Below are 24,849 nucleotides of genomic sequence, written 5' to 3'. Positions count from 1 at the left end.
CTTCCACACATTCTTCAAGGCTCCCAGAATTTTCGCCCCCTCCCCCACCCTATGATCCACTTCCGCTTCCATGGTTCCATCCGCTGCCAGATCCACTCCCAGATATCTAAAACACTTCACTTCCTCCAGTTTTTCTCCATTCAAACTCACCTCCCAATTGACTTGACCCTCAACCCTACTGTACCTAATAACCTTGCTCTTATTCACATTTACTCTTAACTTTCTTCTTTCACACACTTTGCCAAACTCAGTCACCAGCTTCTGTAGTTTCTCACATGAATCAGCCTCCAGCGCTGTATCATCAGCGAACAACACCTGACTCACTTCCCAAGCTCTCTCATCCCCAACAGACTTCATACTTGCCCCTCTTTCCAAAACTCTTGCATTCACCTCCCTGACAACCCCATCCATAAACAAATTAAACAACCATGGAGACATCACACACCCCTGCCGCAAACCTACATTCACTGAGAACCAATCACTTTCCTCTCTTCCTACACGTACACATGCCTTACATCCTCGATAAAAACTTTTCACTGCTTCTAACAACTTCCTCCCACACCATATATTCTTAATACCTTCCACAGAGCATCTCTATCAACTCTATCATATGCCTTCTCCAGATCCATAAATGCTACATACAAATCCATTTGCTTTTCTAAGTATTTCTCACATACATTCTTCAAAGCAAACACCTGATCCACACATCCTCTACCACTTCTGAAACCACACTGCTCTTCCCCAATCTGATGCTCTGTACATGCCTTCACCCTCTCAATCAATACCCTCCCATATAATTTGCCAGGAATACTCAACAAACTTATACCTCTGTAATTTGAGCACTCACTCTTATCCCCTTTGCCTTTGTACAATGGCACTATGCACGCATTCCGCCAATCCTCAGGCACCTCACCATGAGTCATACATACATTAAATAACCTTACCAACCAGTCAACAATGCAGTCACCCCCTTTTTTAATAAATTCCACTGCAATACCATCCAAACCTGCTGCCTTGCCGGCTTTCATCTTCCGCAAAGCTTTTATTACCTCTTCTCTGTTTACCACATCATTTTCCCTAACCCTCGCACTTTGCACACCACCTCGACCAAAACACCCTATATCTGCCACTCTGTCATCAAACACATTCAACATACCTTGAAAATACTCACTCCATCTCCTTCTCACATCACCACTACTTGTTATCACCTCCCCATTTGCGCCCTTCACTGAAGTTCCCATTTGCTTCTATATATATATATATATATATATATATATATATATATATATATATATATATATATATATATATATATTAGTGAAAGAGAAGAGAGAGGCATTTGGACGATTTTTGCAGGGAAAAGTTGCAATTGAGTGGGAGATGTATAAAAGAAAGAGACAGGAGGTCAAGAGAAAGGTGCAAGAGGTGTGTGGACGTATGTATATACATGTGTATGGGGGTGGGTTGGGCCATATCTTTCGTCTGTTTCCTTGCGCTACCTCGCAAACGCGGGAGACAGCGACAAAGCAAAAAAAAAAAAAAAAAAAATATATATATATATATATATATATATATATATATATATATATATATATATATATATATATATATATATATTATTTATTTTTTATTTTTTATTTATTTTGCTTTGTCGCTGTCTCCCGCGTTTGCGAGGTAGCGCAAGGAAACAGACGAAAGATATGGCCCAACCCCCCCCATACACATGTACATACACACGTCCACACACGCAAATATACATACCTACACAGCTTTCCTTGGTTTACCCCGGACGCTTCACATGCCTTGATTCAATCCACTGACAGCACTTCAACCCCGGTATACCACATCGCTCCAATTCACTCTATTCCTTGCCCTCCTTTCACCCTCCTGCATGTTCAGGCCCCGATCACACAAAATCTTTTTCACTCCATCTTTCCACCTCCAATTTGGTCTCCCTCTTCTCCTCGTTCCCTCCACCTCCGACACATATATCCTCTTGGTCAATCTTTCCTCACTCATTCTCTCCATGTGCCCAAACCATTTCAAAACACCCTCTTCTGCTCTCTCAACCACGCTCTTTTTATTTCCACACATCTCTCTTACCCTTACATTACTTACTCGATCAAACCACCTCACACCACACACTGTCCTCAAACATCTCATTTCCAGCACATCCACCCTCCTGCGCACAACTCTATCCATAGCCCACGCCTCGCAACCATACAACATTGTTGGAACCACTATTCCTTCAAACATACCTATTTTAGCTTTCCGAGATAATGTTCTCGACTTCCACACATTCTTCAAGGCTCCCAGGATTTTCGCCCCCTCCCCCACCCTATGATTCACTTCCGCTTTCATGGTTCCATCCGCTGCCAGATCCACTCCCAGATATCTAAAACACTTTACTTCCTCCAGTTTTTCTCCATTCAAACTTACCTCCCAATTGACTTGACCCTCAACCCTACTGTACCTAATAACCTTGCTCTTATTCACATTTACTCTTAACTTTCTTCTTTCACACACTTTACCAAACTCAGTCACCAGCTTCTGCAGTTTCTCACACGAATCAGCCACCAGCGCTGTATCATCAGCGAACTACAACTGACTCACTTCCCAAGCTCTCTCATCCACAACAGACTTCATACTTGCCCCTCTTTCCAAAACTCTTGCATTCACCTCCCTAACAACCCCATCCATAAACAAATTAAACAACCATGGAGACATCACACACCCCTGCCGCAAACCTACATTCACTGAGAACCAATCACTTTCCTCTCTTCCTACACGTACACATGCCTTACATCCTCGATAAAACTTTTCACTGCTTCTAACAACTTGCCTCCCACACCATATATTCTTAATACCTTCCACAGAGCATCTCTATCAACTCTATCATATGCCTTCTCCAGATCCATAAATGCTACATACAAATCCATTTGCTTTTCTAAGTATTTCTCACATACATTCTTCAAAGCAAACACCTGATCCACACATCCTCTATCACTTCTGAAACCACACTGCTCTTCCCCAACCTGATGCTCTGTACATGCCTTCACCCTCTCAATCAATACCCTCCCATATAATTTACCAGGAATACTCAACAAACTTATACCTCTGTAATTTGAGCACTCACTCTTATCCCCTTTGCCTTTGTACAATGGCACTATGCACGCACTCCGCCAATCCTCAGGCACCTCACCATGAGTCATACATACATTAAATAACCTTACCAACCAGTCAACAATACAGTCACCCCCTTTTTTAATAAATTCCACTGCAATACTATCCAAACCTGCTGCCTTGCCGGCTTTCATCTTCCGCAAAGCTTTTACTACCTCTTCTCTGTTAACCAAATCATTTTCCCTAACCCTCTCACTTTGCACACCACCTCGACCAAACCACCCTATATCTGCCACTGTATCATCAAACACATTCAACAAACCTTCAAAATACTCACTCCATCTCTTTATCACATCAACACTACTTGTTATCACCTCCCCATTTGCGCCCTTCACTGAAGTTCCCATTTTCTCCCTTGTCTTACGCACTTTATTTACCTCCTTCCAGAACATCTTTTTATTCTCCCTAAAATTTAATGATACTCTCTCACCCCAACTCTCATTTGCCCTCTTTTTCACCTTTTGCACCTTTCTCTTGACCTCCTGTCTCTTTCTTTTATACATCTCCCCCTCAATTGCATTTTTTCCCTGCAAAAATCGTCCAAATGCCTCTCTCTTCTCTTTCACTAATACTCTTACTTCTTCATCCCACCACTCACTACCCTTTCTAATCAACCCACCTCCCACTGTTCTCATGCCACAAGCATCTTTTGCGCAATCCATCACTGATTCCCTAAATACATCCCATTCCTCCCCCACTCCCCTTACTTCCATTGTTCTCACCTTTTTCCATTTTGTACTCAGTCTCTCCTGGTACTTCCTCACACAAGTCTCCATCCCAAGCTCACTTACTCTCACCACCCTCTTCACCTCAACATTCACTCTTCTTTTCTGAAAACCCATACAAATCTTCACCTTAGCCTCCACAAGATAATGATCAGACATCCCTCCAGTTGCACCTCTCAGCACATTACCATCCAAAAGTCTCTCTTTCGCGCGCCTGTCAATTAACACGTAATCCAATAACGCTCTCTGGCCATCTCTCCTCCTTACATACGTATACTTATGTATATCTCGCTTTTTAAACGAGGTATTCCTAATCACCAGTCCTTTTTCAGCACATAAATCTACAAGCTCTTCACCATTTCCATTTACAACACTGAACACCCCATGTATACCAATTATTCCCTCAACTGCCACATTACTCACCTTTGCATTGAAATCACCCATCACTATAACCCGGTCTCATGCATCAAAACCACTAACACACTCATTCAGCTGCTCCCAAAACACTTGCCTCTCATGATCTTTCTTCTCATGCCCAGGTGCATATGCACCAATAATCACCCATCTCTCTCCATCAACTTTCAGTTTTACCCATATTAATCGAGAATTTACTTTCTTACATTCTATCACATACTCCCCCAACTCCTGTTTCAGGAGTAGTGCTACTCCTTCCCTTGCTCTTGTCCTCTCACTAACCCCTGACTTTACTCCCAGGACATTCCCAAACCACTCTTCCCCTTTACCCTTGAGCTTCGTTTCACTCAGAGCCAAAACATCCAGGTTCCTTTCCTCAAACATACTACCTATCTCTCCTTTTTTCACATCTTAGTTACATCCACACACATTTAGACACCCCAGTCTGAGCCTTCGAGGAGGATGAGCACTCCCTGCGTGACTCCTTCTTCTGTTTCCCATTTTAGAAAGTTAAAAAAAAAAATACAAGGAGGGGAGGATTTCTGGCCCCCCGCTCCCGTCCCCTCAAGTCGCCTTCTACGACACGCGAGGAATGCGTGGGAAGTATTCTTTCACCCCTATCCCCAGGGATAATATACACATATATGCATATATATATATATATATATATATATATATATATATATATATATATATATATATATATATATATACACACATATACACACATACACACATAGACATATATATACATATGAAAAAATGTAAGAAATAATTTAGAAAACTGAAACTTCTAGCTTGAAATGAAATGAAAAAAAATGAATGTCACATAATGGTTCAACCTCTGGCAATGGAAAAGGGAAATGTATAATTTATTTACACAAACGTCAATAGTAGTTTTCATCAATTTAACCACTGTATCATACTGCCTGGTCCACTTCTCTTATCATGAAACAGGAATATTGGCTTATGATGTTTCTCAATTGTCTTCATTACACAAAGTACAACCATATCTTGGATACATGAGGGTAGGTAGTTGGTCATCCGCCATAATAAAGCCTTGACAGACCAAAAAATTTATCTGGACCTCAACTTTTCCAGTACATTTATGAAAAACACCTTTTTGCTTTCCATCTCTATCACTTTGAAAAAAAAAAGAATAAGCTTCAATGTCTAAGCTACATTATATATATATATATATATATATATATATATATATATATATATATATATATATATATATATATATGTATATATATATATATATATATATATATATATATATATATATATATATATATATATATATATTGTTGTTAGAAGCAGTGAAAAGTTTTTATCGAGGATGTAAGGCATGTGTACGTGTAGGAAGAGAGGAAAGTGATTGGTTCTCAGTGAATGTAGGTTTGCGGCAGGGGTGTGTGATGTCTCCATGGTTGTTTAATTTGTTTATGGATGGGGTTGTTAGGGAGGTGAATGCAAGAGTTTTGGAAGGAGGGGCAAGTATGAAGTCTGTTGGGGATGAGAGAGCTTGGGAAGTGAGTCAGTTGTTGTTCGCTGATGATACAGCGCTGGTGGCTGATTCATGTGAGAAACTGCAGAAGCTGGTGACTGAGTTTGGTAAAGTGAGTGAAAGAAGAAAGTTAAGAGTAAATGTGAATAAGAGCAAGGTTATTAGGTACAGTAGGGTTGAGGGTCAAGTCAATTAGGAGGTAAGTTTGAATGGAGAAAAACTGGAGGAAGTGAAGTGTTTTAGATATCTGGGAGTGGATCTGGCAGCGGATGGAACCATGGAAGCGGAAGTGGATCATAGGGTGGGGGAGGAGGCGAAAATTTGTGGGAGCCTTGAAGAATGTGTGGAAGTCGAGAACATTATCCCGGAAAGCAAAAATGGGTATGTTTGAAGGAATAGTGGTTCCTACAATGTTGTATGGTTGCGAGGCGTGGGCTACGGATAGAGTTGTGCGCAGGAGGATGGATGTGCTGGAAATGAGATGTTTGAGGACAATGTGTGGTGTGAGGTGGTTTGATCGAGTAAGTAACGTAAGGGTAAGAGAGATGTGTGGAAATAAAAAGAGCGTGGTTGAGAGAGCAGAAGAGGGTGTTTTGAAATGGTTTGGGCACATGGAGAGAATGAGTGAGGAAAGATTGACCAAGAGGATATATGTGTCGGAGGTGGAGGGAACGAGGAGAAGAGGGAGACCAAATTGGAGGTGGAAAGATGGAGTGAAAAAGATTTTGTGTGATCGGGGCCTGAACATGCAGGAGGGTGAAAGGAGAGCAAGGAATAGAGTGGTTTGGAGCGATGTGGTATACCGGGGTTGACGTGCTGACAGTGGATTGAATCAAGGCATGTGAAGCGTCTGGGGTAAACCATGGAAAGCTGTGTAGGTATGTATATTTGCGTGTGTGGACGTATGTATATACATTTGTATGGGGGTGGGTTGGGCCATTTCTCTCGTCTGTTTCCTTGCGCTACCTCGCAAACGCGGGAGACAGCGGCAAAAAAAAGAAAAAAAATATATATATATATATATATATATATTCCCGTTTAGAAAGTTAAGATATTTTAACTTTCTAAAAGGGGAAACAGAAGGAGTCACTCGGGGAGTGCTTATTCTCCTCTAGGGCTCAGAGTGGGGTGTCTAAAAGTGTGTGGATGTAACCAAGGTGAGAAAAAAGGATAGATAGATAGTATATTTGACGAAAGAAACCTGAATGTTTTGGCTCTGAGTGAAACGAAGCTCAAGGGTAAAGGGGAAGAGTGGTTTGGGAATGTCTTGGGAGTAAAGTCAGGGGTTAGTGAGAGGACAAGAGCAAGGGAAGGAGTAGCACTACTCCTGAAACAGGAGTGGTGGGAGTATGTGATAGAGTGTAAGAAAGTAAACTTTAGATTGATATGTGTAAAACTGAAAGTGGATGGAGAGACATGGGTGATTATTGGTGCATATGCACCTGGGCATAAGAAGAATGATCATGAGGCAAGTGTTTTAGGAGCAGCTGAGTGAGTGTGTTAGTAGTTTTGATGCACGGAACCGGGTTATAGTGATGGGTGATTTGAATGCAAAGGTGAGTAATGTGGCAGTTGAGGGAACAATTGGTGTACATGGGGTGTTCAGTGATGTAAATGGAAATGGTGAAGAGCTTGTAGATTTATGTGCTGAAAAAGGGCTGGTGATTGGGAGTACCTGGTTTAAAAAGAGAGATATACATAAGTATACTTATGTAAGTAGGAGAGATGGCCAGAGAGCCTTATTGGATTACATGTTAATTCATAGGAGTGCGAAAGAGTGACTTTTGGATGTTAATGTGCTGAGAGATGCAACTGGAGGGATGTCTGATCATTATCTTGTGGAGGCGAAGGTGAAGATTTGTAGGTGGTTTTCGGAAAAGAAAATAGAGTGTTGGGGTGAAGAGAGTGGTGAGAGTAAGTGAGCTTGGGAAGGAGACTTGTGTGAGGAAATTCCAGGAGAGACTGAATACAGAATGGAAAAAGGTGAGAAGAAAGGACGTAAGGAGTGGGGGAGGATTGGGGTCTATTGAGGGAAGCAGTGATGGCTTGCGCAAAAGATGCTTGTGGCATGAGAAGCGTGGGAGGTGAGCAGATTACAAAGGGTAGTGAGTGGTGGGATGAAGAAGTAAGATTATTAGTGAAAGGGAAGAGAGAGGTATTTAGACGATTTTTGCAGGGAAATAATGCAAGTGACTGGGAGATGTATAAAAGAAAGAGTCAGGAGGTCAAGAGAAAGGTGCAAGAGGTGAAAAAGAGGGCAAATGAGAGTTGGGTTGCGAGAGTATAAATGAATTTTTGGGAGAATAAAAAAGATGTTTTGGAAGGAAGTAAATAAAGTGCTTAAGACAAGGGAGCAAATGGGAACATCAGTGAAGGGGGCTAATGGGGAGGTGAAAACAAGTACTGGTGATGTGAGGAGATGGAGTGAGTATTTTGAAGGTTTGTTGAATGTGTTTGATGATAGAGTGGCAGATATAGGATGTTTTGGTCGAGGTGGTGTGCAAAGTGAGAGGGTTAGGGAGAATGATTTGGTGAACAGAGAGGAGGTGGTAAAAGCTTTGCGGAAGATGAAAGACGGCAAGGCAGCAGGTTTGGATGGTATTGCAGAGAAATTCATTAAAAACGGGGGTGACTGTATTGTTGACTGGTCAGTAAGGTTATTTAATGTATGTATGACTCATGGTTAGGTGCCTGAGGACTGGCGGAATGCTTGCATAGTGCCGTTGTACAAATGCAAAGGGGATAAGAGTGAGTGCTCAAATTACAGAGGTATAAGTTTGTTGAGTATTCCTGGAAAGTTGTATGGGAGGGTATTGATTGAGAGGGTGAAGGCATGTACAGAGCATCAGATTGGGGAAGAGCAGTGTGGTTTCAGAAGTGGTGAGGATGTGTGGATCAGGTGTTTGCTTTGAAGAATGTATGTGAGAAATACCTAGAAAAGGAAATGGATTTGTATGTAGCATTTATGGATCTGGTGAAGGCATATGATAGAGTTGATAGAGATGCTCTGTGGAAGGTATTAAGAATATATGGTGTGGGAGGCAAGTTGTTAGAAGCAGTGAAAATTTGTATCGAGGATATAAGGCATGTGTACGTGTAGGAAGAGAGGAAAGTGATTGGTTCTCAGCGAATGTTTGTTTGCGGCAGGTGTGTGTGATGTCTCCATGGTTGTTTAGTTTGTTTATGAATGGGGTTGTTAGGGAGGTGAATGCAAGAGTTTTGGAAAGAGGGGCAATTATGAAGTCTGTTGTGGATGAGGGAGTTTGGGAAGTAAGTTGTTGTTCGCTGATGATACAGCGCTGGTGGCTGATTCATGTGAGAAACTGCAGAAGCTGGTGACCGAGTTTAGTAAAGTGTGTGAAAGAAGAAAGCTGAGAGTAGATGTGAATAAGAGCAAGATGATTAGGTACAGTAGGGTTGAGGGACAAGTCAATTGGGAGGTATGTTTGAATGGAGAAAGAGTGGAGGAGGTAAAGTGTTTTAGATATCTTGGAGTGGATTTGGCAGCAGATGGAACCATGGAAGCGGAAGTGAATCATAGGGTGGGGGAGGGGGCGAAAGTTCTGGGAGCGTTGAAAAATGTGTGGAAGTCGAGAACATTATCTTGGAAAGCAAAAGTGGGTATGTTTGAAAGAATAGTGGTTCCAACAATGTTATATGGTTGCGAGGCGTGGGCTATAGATAGAGTTGTGCGGAGGAGGGTGGATGTGCTGGAAATGAGATGTTTGAGGACAGTATGTGGTGTGAGGTGGTTTGATCGGGTAGGTAATGAAAGGGTGAGGGAGATGTGTGGTAATAAAAAGAGTGTGGTTGAGAGAGCAGAAGAGGGTGTTTTGAAATGGTTTGGTCACATGGAGAGAATGAGTGAGGAAAGATTGACCATGAGGATATATGTGTCAGAGGTGGAGGGAACGAGGAGAAGTGGGAGACCAAATTGGAGATGGAAAGATGGAGTGAAAAAGATTTTAAGTTATCGAGGCCTGAACGTGCAAGAGGGTGAAGGTTGTGCAAGGAATAGAGTGAATTGGAACGATGTGGTATACCGGGGTCGACTTGCTGTCAATGGATTGAACCAGGGCATGTGAAGCGTCTGGGGTAAACCATGGAAAGTTGTGTGGGGCCTGGATGTGGAAAGGGAGCAGTGGTTTCGGTGGATTATACATGACAGCTAGAGACTGAGTGTGAACGAATGTGGCCTTTGTTGTCTTTTCCTAGCGCTACCTCGCGCACATGCCGGGGAGGGGTTTTCATTTCATGCGTGGCGGGTTGGCGACGGGAATAAGGGCGAACAGTATGAATTATGTACATGTTTATATATGTATATGTCTGTGTGTATGTATATATGTATACGTTGAGATGTATAGGTATGTATATGTGCGTGTGTGGACGTGCTTGTATATGCATGTGTATGTGGGTGGGTTGGGCCATTCTTTCGTCTGTTTCGTTGCGGTACCTCGGTAACGCGGGAGACAGCGACAAAGTATTATAAAATATAAAGAAATATATATATATATATATATATATATATATATATATATATATATATATATATATATATATATATATATATATATATATATTCTTAGAGATCCCGAAGACCTGGGTTGGGGAGTCATTTTCCTGGCCATTTTCAAGCAGATACACTACCCGGCTTCGAAAGTCCACAGCATACCGTTACTGAATCATAGATGAGAAATCCTTTTGCCTCAGTTGTAAACCTTTTTACTCAACGAGACCCCCGGAAATGTGTTGACACGGACCTCAAAGTATTTATGTAACTGAATCCACAATTTAATACTGCAGTTCATATTTAGCTGTCAGGTGCAGAGCGTCTCGCATATCCTAGTCGTTTCTCACTGACGTGTCATAAAGTTTCACCCCTGTGGTGGAATGTATCGTTTCTTCGGACAGTCGGAGTAGTTCGGGTCGTTCATAATCTCCCAGCACCTTATTGGAGGTGAGCAGTGGCTCTATATATGTGTCTTTTGACTGTACGATCAACTAGTAGAATAGTTTGAGTTATATGGTGATGGACGCGTGGAGGATCCATGCAATATGGGGGGGGAGTTGGGAGCCACAGACTGACCCACCTCGTACTGTCGTCCCCTGTACCCAGTGTGTACGAAACGTTGAAGCTTGTGTATTGTGGCCGATCATCTGTTTACAGTGGATGTGCGCTGATGTGACTCGAACGTAGCCACACAATGGAAGGAGTTTTGTTTCCAGTTGGGGAACAGGTTTTGCTTTTTGTGTGTGTGTGTGTGTGTGTGTGTGTGTATGTGTGTGTGTATGTGTGTGTGTGTGTGTGTGTGTGTGTTGATGGTGGTTCGGGCGCAGGTACTCGAGTTAGACCCGAGGCAAGGAGTTATGTTTAACCTTGGCAATTGCATAGAATGATCATGTTTACTTGCACAAGTGCAAGGAATGGGTGTTTGGCATTTGCACATTGCTCCTTGTCATGGTTACAGACCAGATGCCTCTTTTCTGGTTCGGGTCGTCGGTTAATGGATGTTATAAGTCGAATAAAAGAAGTTTTAAGCATTTAAAGAAATGAAGGAACTGGTAACACCGCTTGAGCATGGATGGCAAACCCCACTAGCATGGGTGATGGATGCAGGAGTCGTACATGGCCGGTGGATGATGGATCTTGTCAAGTGTCGAGGGTTGGGTATAACAGGTTGTGTATGGCTCATCTGGTCCCCGGAGCCACAGATGGTGCCCGTGTTCCTTATATGGCGACCCCATGCAGTCGGCCGGACGTAATGAGCCACGGGACAGAGGCGCCAGCGCTGCCCACCCGCCACAATTTCAACTGCCGTCAGATGCATTTCTTTCTTTTTCAGTGCCTCGCTCGACCACCTCACCTGGGGTCATGTGTCGTCCTCGGGAGGTCTCTGTATTAATCTGGCATGGGAGGCCCGAGGGGAGTTGTGTGTGTGTGTGGGGGGTGTAGGTAGGTATCGCGGGCGAAACTCGGGCAACAAAAGTGGGATTGTTTTCGCTCAGTCGAGAGGCGACGTAAGAGCGCGCAATCCTCGGCCAATAGCATGGAGGTGGCTGGGGGCCAAGAGTTCGTCTGATTGCCAGGGTCAGAGCGCCTTAGTGTGACTTGCAGGTTCGTGTGGCACGCTACTACCCGATCCTTGCCCTCCGCTCAACACCCAGGGGGGATTATTGACCGTTCAGTGACGGGCGAGAGAGTGTGTGTAAGGGCGGCGCGGGCATGGAGTGAGTGAGGGAAGGGGGGCGCGCTGGTGTCTGAGCCTTCTCCATGAGGAATGGTGGTTGTGGTGTTGTTGTTGGTACGTAATGTATGTCAGGTAGTGGGGATGTGGAGGTAGGCTGGGTATGGCAGGCCACCTCAGGAGGAGCGGTTCTCGTTACGCCGCCGGCGGAGCAGCCGCCCGCTCCGCCGCCCTCGCCCGCAAACAGAGCGTCAGGAAGAGCATCAAGGAAATTAACGCCTTCCGCTACTCCAACTTCGTCGATCTCATCTACTTCGCCTCCAAGAAGTACGTACAGCTCGGGTGAATGACGGCAGACATGTACTGCATACTGTAAACCCTTTGATATATATATATATATATATATATATATATATATATATATATATATATATATATATATATATATATATATATAAGACAACAAAAGTATTTTAAGATGGTTAGGCTGTGAAATCGTTGTGAGGGAGAGGAGAGTACTCAAAAAAGCCTAGCGATTACCCGTGCGTGCATTCACAAAGTTAATGGCGCTCGTATGCCATCTTCATCTCTTGTGTGTGTGTGTGTGTGTCCCGTGAACTCGAGTGAGTAAGAGAGCATCGCTGTCTGCCTGCAGGGTATCTCCATACATGTTAATCCAACCCCCGGGGTCAGTGGTTGAACGCTGAGGTTTTTGCGTGATGAGAATCCTAAAAGCCAATTGTGAGTTGTGTGTGTGTGTGGCTGCTGTGTGCTTCGCGAGGTAACGTTGTGGGATGGCTTCGTCTGTACCCTGTTGCTGTGGTGTGGTTTGTGGTACTGCATGTCTAGATTAGGACTTTATTATTATTATTATTATTATTAGTATTAGTATTATTATTAGTATTAGTAGTAGTATTACTACTTTCTTTCAAACTATTCGCCATTTCCCGCGTTAGCGAGGTAGCGTTAAGAATAGAGGACTAGGCCTCTGAGGGAATATCCTCACCTGGCCCCCTTCTCTGTTCCTTCTTTTGGAAAAAAAAAAAAATATTATTACTACTACTATAAAAGAAAGAGACAGGAGGTCAAGAGAAAGGTGCAAGAGGTGAAAAAAAGGGCAAATGAGAGTTGGGGTGAGAGAGTATCATTAAATTTTAGGGAGAATAAAAAGATGTTCTGGAAGGAGGTAAATAAAGTGCGTAAGACAAGGGAGCAAATGGGAACTTCAGTGAAGGGCGCAAATGGGGAGGTGATAACAAGTAGTGGTGATGTGAGAAGGAGATGGAGTGAGTATTTTGAAGGTTTGTTGAATGTGTTTGATGATAGAGTGGCAGATATAGGGTGTTTTGGTCGAGGTGGTGTGCAAAGTGGGAGGGTTAGGGAAAATGATTTGGTAAACAGAGAAGAGGTAGTGAAAGCTTTGCGGAAGATGAAAGCCGGCAAGGCAGCAGGTTTGGATGGTATTGCAGTGGAATTTATTAAAAAAGGGGGTGACTGTATTGTTGACTGGTTGGTAAGGTTATTTAATGTATGTATGACTCATGGTGAGGTGCCTGAGGATTGGCGGAATGCGTGCATAGTGCCATTGTACAAAGGCAAAGGGGATAAGAGTGAGTGCTCAAATTACAGAGGTATAAGTTTGTTGAGTATTCCTGGTAAATTATATGGGAGGGTATTGATTGAGAGGGTGAAGGCATGTACAGAGCATCAGATTGGGGAAGAGCAGTGTGGTTTCAGAAGTGGTAGAGGATGTGTGGATCAGGTGTTTGCTTTGAAGAATGTATGTGAGAAATACTTAGAAAAGCAAATGGATTTGTATGTAGCATTTATGGATCTGGAGAAGGCATATGATAGAGTTGATAGAGATGCTCTGTGGAAGGTATTAAGAATATATGGTGTGGGAGGCAAGTTGTTAGAAGCAGTGAAAAGTTTTTATCGAGGATGTAAGGCATGTGTACGTGTAGGAAGAGAGGAAAGTGATTGGTTCTCAGTGAATGTAGGTTTGCGGCAGGGGTGTGTGATGTCTCCATGGTTGTTTAATTTGTTTATGGATGGGGTTGTTAGGGAGGTAAATGCAAGAGTTCTGGAAAGAGGGGCAAGTATGAAGTCTGTTGGGGATGAGAGAGCTTGGGAAGTGAGTCAGTTGTTGTTCGCTGATGATACAGCGCTGGTGGCTGATTCATGTGAGAAACTGCAGAAGCTGGTGACTGAGTTTGGTAAAGTGTGTGGAAGAAGAAAGTTAAGAGTAAATGTGAATAAGAGCAAGGTTATTAGGTACAGTAGGGTTGAGGGTCAAGTCAATTGGGAGGTGAGTTTGAATGGAGAAAAACTGGAGGAAGTGAAGTGTTTTAGATATCTGGGAGTGGATCTGGCAGCGGATGGAACCATGGAAGCGGAAGTGGATCATAGGGTGGGGGAGGGGGCGAAAATCCTGGGAGCCTTGAAGAATGTGTGGAAGTCGAGAACATTATCTCGGAAAGCAAAAATGGGTATGTTTGAAGGAATAGTGGTTCCAACAATGTTGTATGGTTGCGAGGCGTGGGCTATGGATAGAGTTGTGCGCAGGAGGATGGATGTGCTGGAAATGAGATGTTTGAGGAGAATGTGTGGTGTGAGGTGGTTTGATCGAGTAAGTAACGTAAGGGTAAGAGAGATGTGTGGAAATAAAAAGAGCGTGGTTGAGAGAGCAGAAGAGGGTGTTTTGAAGTGGTTTAGGCACATGGAGAGAATGAGTGAGGAAAGATTGACCAAGAGGATATATGTGTCGGAGGTGGAGGGAACGAGGAGAAGAGGGAGACCAAATTGGAGGTGGAAAGATGGAGTGAAAAAGATTTTGTGTGATCGGGGCCTGAACATGCAGGAGGGTGAAAGGAGGGCAAGGAATAGAGTGAATTGGAGCGATGTGGTATACCGGGGTTGACGTGCTGTCAGTGGATTGAATCAAGGCATGTGAAGCGTCTGGGGTAAACCATGGAAAGCTGTGTAGGTATGTATATTTGCGTGTGTGGACGTATGTATATACATGTGTATGGGGGGGGTTGGGCCATTTCTTTCGTCTGTTTCCTTGCGCTACCTCGCAAACGCGGGAAACAGCGACAAAGTATAATAAAAAAATAAAAAAAATAATTATTATTATTATTTTATTATTATTATTATTATTATTATTATTATTATTATTATTATTATTATTAATATTAATATTATTATTATTGTTATTATTATTATTATCATTATCATTATTATTATTATTATTATTATTATTATTATTGTTATTATTATTATCATTATTATTATTATTATTATTATTATTATTATTGGATTTACTACAGCCATAGGGATGAAAATCTCTGCTAGAGTTGTGCACACATGAAGTGTATTGCCTTAGCTTATATTTTGAAGAGTGCTTCCATGCACTTTCCACGTCCTTGTGAAAATAGTTTGGATGAGGCAAACTAATATTGATAAAGTATATATATATATATATATATATATATATATATATATATATATATATATATATATATATATATATATATATATATTAATTGACAACACTTAGCGTCCGCTTTCCCCTCCCCACTCACTTCAACTTGCTTTCCAAAGTTGTAACATATCTCTCAACCTTAACCCAACGTACCCCAGACAGACACATCCCACTGCGAACCCAGACAGTTCGCTGTGTGACATAATATTACTCACCTTCACTATCTCAGACAGTGATTCGTTCGTCTCCCAATCAGGTGTTTTGTTTTCCCCACTATGAACCCTGACCCCCCCACTGTGTCTCTCCCACTGTCATCTCCACTTCATGTATCAGTCGTGATTCCACTGTTTTTCTCAATATGGGGTTCGATCCTCCGTGGTAACCTTTGTGTTTTTAGGTTGAGTTGTTATTCTTGCCGCTTCCCTCCCGCGGTCTGTGAGTTAACTGCGTTATGGCTAATTGTATACCGAGGCGTTAACGCCGATCCCAGTGTGTGTTCTCCCTAGTGTTAACCCAGACCCCAGTATCTCCCTAGTGTTAACCCAGACCCCAGTATCTCCCTAATGTTAACCCAGACCCCAGTATCTCCCTAATGTTAACCCAGACCCCAGTATCTCCCTAATGTTAACCCAGACCCCAGTATCTCCCTAGTGTTAACCCAGACCCCAGTATCTCCCTAGTGTTAACCCAGACCCCAGTATCTCCCTAATGTTAACCCAGACCCCAGTATCTCCCTAATGTTAACCCAGACCCAGTATCTCCCTAGTGTTAACCCAGACCCCAGTATCTCCCTAGTGTTAACCCAGACCCCAGTATCTCCCTAAGTGTTAACCCAGACCTCCAGTATCTCCCTAGATGTTAACCCAGACCCCAGTATCTCCCTAGTGTTAACCCAGACCCCAGTATCTCCCTAATGTTAACCCAGACCCCAGTATCTCCCTAATGTTAACCCAGACCCCAGTATCTCCCTAGTGTTAACCCAGACCCCAGTATCTCCCTAGTGTTAACCCTGACCCCAGTATCTCCCTAGTGTTAACCCTGGCCCCAGTATCTCCCTAGTGTTAACCCAGACCCCAGTATCTCCCTAGTGTTAACCCTGACCCCAGTATCTCCCTAGTTCCGACCAGTATCAGTGTTAACCCAGACCCCAGTATCTCCCTAGTGTTAACCCAGACCCCAGTATCTCCCTAGTGTTAACCCAGACCCCAGTATCTCCCTAGTGTTAACCCAGACCCCAGTATCTCCCTAGTGTTAACCCAGACCCCAGTATCTCCCTAGTGTTAACCCAGACCCCAGTATCTCCCTAGTGTTAACCCAGACCCCCAGTATCTCTCTAGTGTTAACCCAGACCCCAGTATCTCCCCAGTGTTAACCCTAACCCCTCTGTGTTATCTATTATGAGGCATCTCCCTATATAAATCTTGACCCTGAATTGACCGATAAATGAGGCGTCTCCCCAGTGTTAACACCCCGGTATACTAAGACGTCTCCCCAGTGTTAACACCCCGGTATACTAAGACGTCTCCCCAGAGTTAACACCCCGGTATACTAAGACGTCTCCCCAGTGTTAACACCCCGGTATACTAAGACGTCTCCCCAGTGTTAACACCCCGGTATACTAAGACGTCTCCCCAGTGTTAACACCCCGGTATACTAAGACGTCTCCCCAGTGTTAACACCCCGGTATACTAAGACGTCTCCCCAGTGTTAACACCCCGGTATACTAAGACGTCTCCCCAGTGTTAACACTCCGGTATACTAAGACGTCTCCCCAGTGTTAACACCCCGGTATACTAAGACGTCTCCCCAGTGTTAACACCCCGGTATACTAAGACGTCTCCCCAGTGTTAACACCCCGGTATACTAAGACGTCTCCCCAGTGTTAACACCCCGGTATACTAAGACGTCTCCCCAGTGTTAACACCCCGGTATACTAACGTCTCCCCAGTGTTAACACCCCGGTATACTAAGACGTCTCCCCAGTGTTAACACCCCGGTATACTAAGACGTCTCCCCAGTGTTAACACCCCGGTATACTAAGACGTCTCCCCAGTGTTAACACTCCGGTATACTAAGACGTCTCCCCAGTGTTAACACCCCGGTATACTAAGACGTCTCCCCAGTGTTAACACCCCGGTATACTAAGACGTCTCCCCAGTGTTAACACCCCGGTATACTAAGACGTCTCCCCAGTGTTAACACCCCGGTATACTAAGACGTCTCCCCAGTGTTAACACCCCGGTATACTAACGTCTCCCCAGTGTTAACACCCCGGTATACTAAGACGTCTCCCCAGTGTTAACACCCCGGTATACTAAGACGTCTCCCCAGTGTTAGCACCCCGGTATACTAAGACGTCTCCCCAGTGTTAACACCCCGGTATACTAAGACGTACCTCCCCAGTGTTAACACCCCGGTATACTAAGACGTCTCCCCAGTGTTAACACCCCGGTATACTAAGACGTCTCCCCAGTGTTAACACCCCGGTATACTAAGACGTACCTCCCCAGTGTTAACACCCCGGTATACTAAGACGTCTCCCCAGTGTTAACACCCCGGTATACTAAGACGTCTCCCCAGTGTTAACACCCCGGTATACTAAGACGTCTCCCCAGTGTTAACACCCCGGTATACTAAGACGTACCTCCCCAGTGTTAACACCCCGGTATACTAAGACGTCTCCCCAGTGTTAACACCCCGGTATACTAAGACGTCTCCCCAGTGTTAATCCTCAGGTTTGACTGAAAGTAAGGCATCTCATCAATGTTAACTTTGACTCCAATATAACAATGAGACGTCTCCCAAGTATTAACCCTGCCCCCAGTACCTCCCCAGTAGTTTGGCATCTTGTTAACCCTAACCCCAGTAGCACTAGTAGTTAGTTAGTTCTCTAGTAGTATTAACCCTGCCCCCAGTACCTCCCCAGTAGTTTGGCATCTTGTTAACCCTAACCCCAGTAGCACTAGTAGTTAGGTAGCGTCCTAGTATTATTAACCCTGCCCCCAGTACCTCCCCAGTAGTTTGCCATCTTGTTAACCTTAACCCCAGTAGCACTAGTAGTTAGGTAGCGTCCTAGTATTATTAACCCTGCCCCCAGTACCTCCCCAGTAGTTTGGCATCTTGTTAACCCTAACCCCAGTAGCACTAGTAGTTAGTTAGTTCTCTAGTAGTATTAACCCTGCCCCCAGTACCTCCCCAGTAGTTTGGCATCTTGTTAACCCTAACCCCAGTAGCACTAGTAGTTAGGTAGCGTCCTAGTATTATTAACCCTGCCCCCAGTACCTCCCCAGTAGTTTGGCATCTTGTTAACCCTAACCCCAGTAGCACTAGTAGTTAGTTAGTTCCCTAGTATTATTAACCCTAACCCCAGTACCTCCCCAGTAGTTTGGCAGCTTTTTGGCCTAAGATATTAATGCATTAACACGGTGTAAAAACCAATAGATTGGCAAGGTTTCACCCCTTTCGCACTTAACAATAATCTCCCATATTTTAACAATTATCTCCCATATTTTAACAATTATCTCCCATATTTTAAGAATTATCTCCCATATTTTAAGAATTATCTCCCATATTTTAACAATTATCTCCCATATTTTAAGAATTATCTCCCATATTTTAACAATTATCTCCCATATTTTAACAACTATCTCCCATATTTTAAGAATTATCTCCCATATTGTAACAATTATCTCCCATATTTTAACAATTATCTCCCATATTTTAACAATTATCTCCCATATTTTAACAATTATCTCCCATATTTTAACAATTGTCTCCCATATTTTAACAATTGTCTCCCATATTTTAACAAGTATCTCCCATATTCATTTACCTGTGCTCTTCAGGACCCACATAGGTAATTAGTTCAATGTTCAGTGTATGTTTATATCTTATGTAAATGGTTCGGAGTAGGATGTTTTAGATCTAGTATTAACGCAACTAGTACAATGTTCAGTGTTTATATCTTATATAAATGGTAGGAGTAGGATGTTTTAGATCTAGTATTAACGCAACTAGTGCAATGTTCAGTGTTTACTCCTTAATGGTTAGGAGTAGGATGTTTTAGATCTAGTATTAACGCATCTAGTACAATGTTTAGTGGTTTATATCTTATATAAATGGTTAGGAGTAGGATGTTTTAGATCTAGTATTAACGCAACTAGTGCAATGTTCAGTGTTTATATCTTATATAAATGGTTAGGAGTAGGACGTTTTATATCTAGTATTAACGCAACTAGTTCAGTGTTTGTTTATATCTTATATAAATGGTTAGGAGTAGGACGTTTTATATCTAGTATTAAAGCAACTAGTTCAATGTTCAGTGTTTGTTTATATCTTATATAAATGGTTAAGAGTAGGATGTTTTAGATCTAGTATTAACGCAACACCTAGGTTTTATACCTAGTATCAACGCCACCCTGTATATGTGTGTGTGTTCGTGTCCTTGCAGTGAGGTATGCAAGGCGTTGAACAAGACGAGAGGGCTGTACCAGCGTTGGGGTGAGCTGCAGGAGGAAGGCACCATTGTCACCAGCAAGGAAGAGTTGGACTGGACCAACACAGAGCTGCGCAACGCCCTCCGGTCCATTGAGTGGGATCTGGAAGATCTTGAGGAGACGATAGATATCCTTTTACACATAACCAAATATTTTCCATTAATGTTTGAGTAATTTCGGAGTTTTCACAGTCCAAATTATTTTTTCATTATGTGTTGAGTAATTTCGTAGTTTTGTGGCTGAATCAGTGGAGGCCATGGAGTTCTTGTAAACTGGTTTGTTGTGTTGGTGGTTGATGGAAAAGAGAATTGAAAATGGAGGGGAAAAATACCGGAAAGAAAGAAGATAGTTCTACCTCAATATTCCGGGTACCGAGGCAAGATGGCTACGTAAGTGTTTACAGATACAGTTCTCCGGTTGTGGCTGGCCTGCCTGCCTCCCTCCCTCCGCCCATCCTCCAACGGTGAGTACCCGCTACGCTCTTTGTTTACCTAGTTGAAGGGGGCCACAAGGACCACTTGCCTTTATATACCGTCTTCGCGTGCCCATCATATGTAGGTGCTCCATCCTGGCTTCATTGTACTCTTTTCGACCCCCCTGTGTAAATGGATTTCTCTGTGATAGGGACTGTATTAATCGTAGTTTTTTTTAGCATTTGCAAAGAGGTTATTAATGTATGTAGTAGCCATTACCATGATAGTTTTAATGTCGGACGTATTACAGTGTTTCGCGAAATGATATTGCCGACATTCTTCAAGAAGTGATAGGAATGAACAGAATTAATTATTCTTCGTTTATCAAAATTACTTGAATGCGTTTGTCGTATGGTTCGCCATGTCGCTAGCTGGCCCGGGCCTTTTGTCCTACAACGGAATGTCATAAAATCGTTCGTAGAAGTTTGTGTTGGGATGCCATCATGGCGGGTTTGTCTGTCAGACATACGTGTTAAGATCCAGTGACTTACTTCTCATAGGTAGAATAGCCATGGCACAAGTATATGAATATTTTCAGTTGGATATTTTTTTTTGAATATCCACGTCCATCCCAGCGATTTTGGTATCTGGTATTTCCTTCGCCTCGGTTTGTTTACTCCTTGGGATCCAGTTCTCCATCCCTTTTGTCTCCATACTTCTTTTTTTTTATATATATTTTATTCTCTCGTGTAGTAGTTTTTTCACTGCTTCCGTGGCTAGTATTATCATGCGCTCGCTTTTGTTATACCCCCTTTTTCGTCAATGTTTTCACCCTTCTGTCCTTCTCTCATTTCTCTTTATCGTGTAACATTATTTCTCTTTTATATATACGTTTCACCTCCATGCGTGCTCATCCTATTACCTCACGCCGTGCCCCTCCCATCTCTGCCTCGCCTCCCATGGACGTAGTTGAAGAAGGGATTGGCGGCCCTCGAAGCCAAGGCATGCGGGCCTCGAGTGTGCCCGAGCCGGACTCGATTCCCCACATCCTCACCCAACCAAACAAATAGTTGGAATCCACTCGCTCTCTCTCTCTCTCTGAGCATCACCGGAGTTTTATTACCTGGTAGTACTTGCCCTGAATTTCTTAAGGATTCCATTCATAAACAGCTGAAGAAAAAAAGAAGAAAGAACTCGAGAAGTTGACGAAGATAAAGGTGGGGTTTGAAGGGCGGCGCGTGATCCGGGATTAGATCTAGAACGAACTGGTAAATTCGCGGCGACTCGGGGAGGAGGATCATGAGGTGTAATGGTCGAACGTGCGGCAAGACCTGTCTCCTCCTCCCCCCAGTTTATCCCTCCCTCCTCCCCGTTGCTCTTGCTCCTCCTCCTCCTCCTCGCCTCCTCCCAGCCACACACACACCCAACCACCCCCTCGCCTCCACCAATCCTCTTGGCCCGCACGCTCGAAAGTACCTTACCATGCAGGGTTTAATGTTTATTTCTGCCCTATAGACTGGTAAATGCCTGATGCAGTTATTCGTTTCGCACAGTCGTTTACACCCTGTTTCCACTCCATGTCGTAACTGTTAGTAGCTGTGAGTTAATAGAGGACGTACAGGATGATAGACTGTGATCGCAAGATGGCAAATCGATTCCAGTCTCGAAAAAGTACCGAGTATTATAAACACATGGGGGCAGGGGAGGCGAGATTGCAAGCTGATGGATGAGTTTCTTTCGACTTAACAAAACGGGAGAATGAGAAGAAAGCCTTTGGTGCAGTGATCTCCAGTGACTTGGAACCCATTACGTGTATTGATCTCCTATAGCCAACAGCCTATAGATGCAATGATATCCACTGACTCATTGCCTATTAGGTGCACGAATCGATAGCCAACAGCCTATAGATGCAGCGATATCCACTGACTCACTGCCTATTAGGTGCACTAATCGATAGCGTACAGCCTATAGATGCAATGATATCCAAGTACTTATAGCCTAATAGGTGCCATAATCTCCGATACCTACAGCCTATAGATGCAATGATCTCCAGGGACTTATAGCCTATTAGGTGCCATAATATCCAACAGCCTACAGCCTATAGATGCAGTGATATCCAGGGACTTATAGCCTAATAGGTGCCATAATCTCCGATAGCCTACAGCCTATAGATGCAGTGATATCCAAGTACTTATAGCCTAATAGGTGCCATAATCTCAGATAGCCTACAGCCTATAGATGCAATGATCTCCAGGGACTTGTACACCCTGTTACATACCATGATCTTCGATACCCTACTGCCTGTAGGAGACAGTGAGTGCAGAGAAGCATCGAAAGGCGAACAGATTTGAGAATTTATAGGTAGGATATTGTGGGGGGAACAGGTCCTCACTCTATAGTCACTGGCGCGTCCAGTTTTTCTCCTCCTCACCCTGACAACCTTGCTCACCTCTGAGTTACCAAGATGATTCACCCCGATTGAGACACATTGTTTTGAGACGACTTTACACGTACGTACAGACTTTGAGACATCGTATGAGACGACTTTACATATACGTACACACTTTGAGACATCGTATGAGACGACTTTACATGTACGTACAGTCTTTGAGACACCGTATGAGACGACTTTACATATACGTACAGACTTTGAGACATCGTATGAGACGACTTTACATATACGTACAGACTTTGAGACATCGTATGAGACGACTTTACACGTACGTACAGACTTTGAGACATCGTATGAGACGACTTTACACGTACGTACAGACTTTGAGACACCGTATGAGACGACTTTACATGTACGTACAGACTTTGAGACATTGTATGACGACTTTACATGTACGTACAGACTTTGAGACACATTGCATGACGACTTTAAAGTACGTACGGACTGAGACACACATCATGTGACGACTTTGCACGCACGTACAGACTTTGAGACATCGTATGAGACGACTTTACATGTACGTACAGACTTTGAGACATCGTATGAGACGACTTTACATGTACGTACAGACTTTGAGACACCGTATGACGATTTTACACGTACGTACAGACTTTGAGACACCGTATGACGACTTTACGCGTACGTACAGACTTTGAGACATCGTATGAGACGACTTTACACGTACGTACGGACTGAAACTCATCGTATGACGACTTTACACGTACGTACAGACTTTGACGCACATCATGGGACGACTTAACACGTACGTACCCTTCCAAAGAAAAGGTTAAGAGGCGCTTTACTTATAATCTGTACGAGGTATTTAGGTGCTCATTTTGTCTTAACTACTCATGTAGTTGAGGCTACAAACATCTTGGAGAGACGTTGTACTTTGGCTCATACAAGTACTTGTTCACTAGGCTGTATGCGGATAAACCACAGAGGAACACATGAGTTAGGAATAGGTTGGGAGAGCCACAAGGACAAATGGAAGATGGTAGATGCGAGAGCGCTCTCTCGTGATACAGAGATAATGACTGAATTGCGTGATGATATACAGAGATAATGACTGAATTGCGTGATGATATACAGAGATAATGACTGAATTGCGTGATGATATACAGAGATAATGACTGAATTGCGTGATGATATACAGAGATAATGACTGAATTGCGTGAAGATATACAGAGATAATGACTGAATGCGTGAAGATATACAGAGATAATGACTGAATGCGTGAAGATATACAGAGATAATGACTGAATGCGTGAAGATATACAGAGATAATGACTGAGTTGCGTGAAGATATACAGAGATAATGACTGAATGCGTGAAGATATACAGAGATAATGACTGAATTGCGTGAAGATATACAGAGATAAAATGCGTGAAGATATACAGAGATAATGACTGAGTTGCGTGAAGATATACAGAGATAATGACTGAATTGCGTGAAGATATACAGAGATAATGACTGAGTTGCGTGAAGATATACAGAGATAATGACTGAGTTGCGTGAAGATATACAGAGATAATGACTGAATTGCGTGAAGATATACAGAGATAATGACTGAATTGCGTGAAGATATACAGAGATAATGACTGAGTTGCGTGAAGATATACAGAGATAATGAATGAGTTGCGTGAAGATATACAGAGATAAAATGCGTGAAGATATACAGAGATAATGACTGAATTGCGTGAAGATATACAGAGATAAAATGCGTGAAGATATACAGAGATAATGACTGAATGATTCAGTTGACAGCGTGAAATATACAGAGATAATGACTGAGTTGCGTGAAGATATACAGAGATAATGACTAATGAGTGGATATAAGATAATGACGAACGTGAAGATATACAGAGATAATGACTGAATGCGTGAAATTATATGCGAGAGCTTAATGACTGAATTGCGTAGAGTACAGAGATAATGCACATGAGATTGCGTGAAGATATTTATAATCGCGAGAGCGTTTGG

General features: G+C 43.0%; 1 protein-coding gene across 3 annotated transcripts in view; it reads left to right on the top strand.

Annotated features, from left to right (window-relative positions):
• Window positions 1-24,849, top strand: part of Syx6 (Syntaxin 6) — a 226,848-nt gene that overhangs the window by 15,437 nt on the left and 186,562 nt on the right. The window contains exons 1-2 of one of the 3 annotated variants that reach the window (XM_071687939.1): window positions 12,002-12,347; window positions 19,955-20,127. In XM_071687939.1, coding sequence (XP_071544040.1) covers window positions 12,184-12,347; window positions 19,955-20,127 — 337 coding nt within the window. In that variant the 5' untranslated portion in view covers window positions 12,002-12,183. Of the gene's footprint in view, window positions 1-12,001; window positions 12,348-19,954; window positions 20,128-24,849 lie in introns of those variants that run through there. The other 2 variants (XM_071687938.1, XM_071687940.1) reach the window with 2 other exon arrangements.

The sequence above is a fragment of the Panulirus ornatus genome, chromosome 44 (assembly GCF_036320965.1).
Source record: "Panulirus ornatus isolate Po-2019 chromosome 44, ASM3632096v1, whole genome shotgun sequence".
NCBI lineage: Eukaryota > Metazoa > Arthropoda > Malacostraca > Decapoda > Palinuridae > Panulirus > Panulirus ornatus.
The sequence above is the reverse complement of the archived record's forward strand: the minus strand, read 5'-3'. Positions and strand labels throughout refer to the sequence as shown.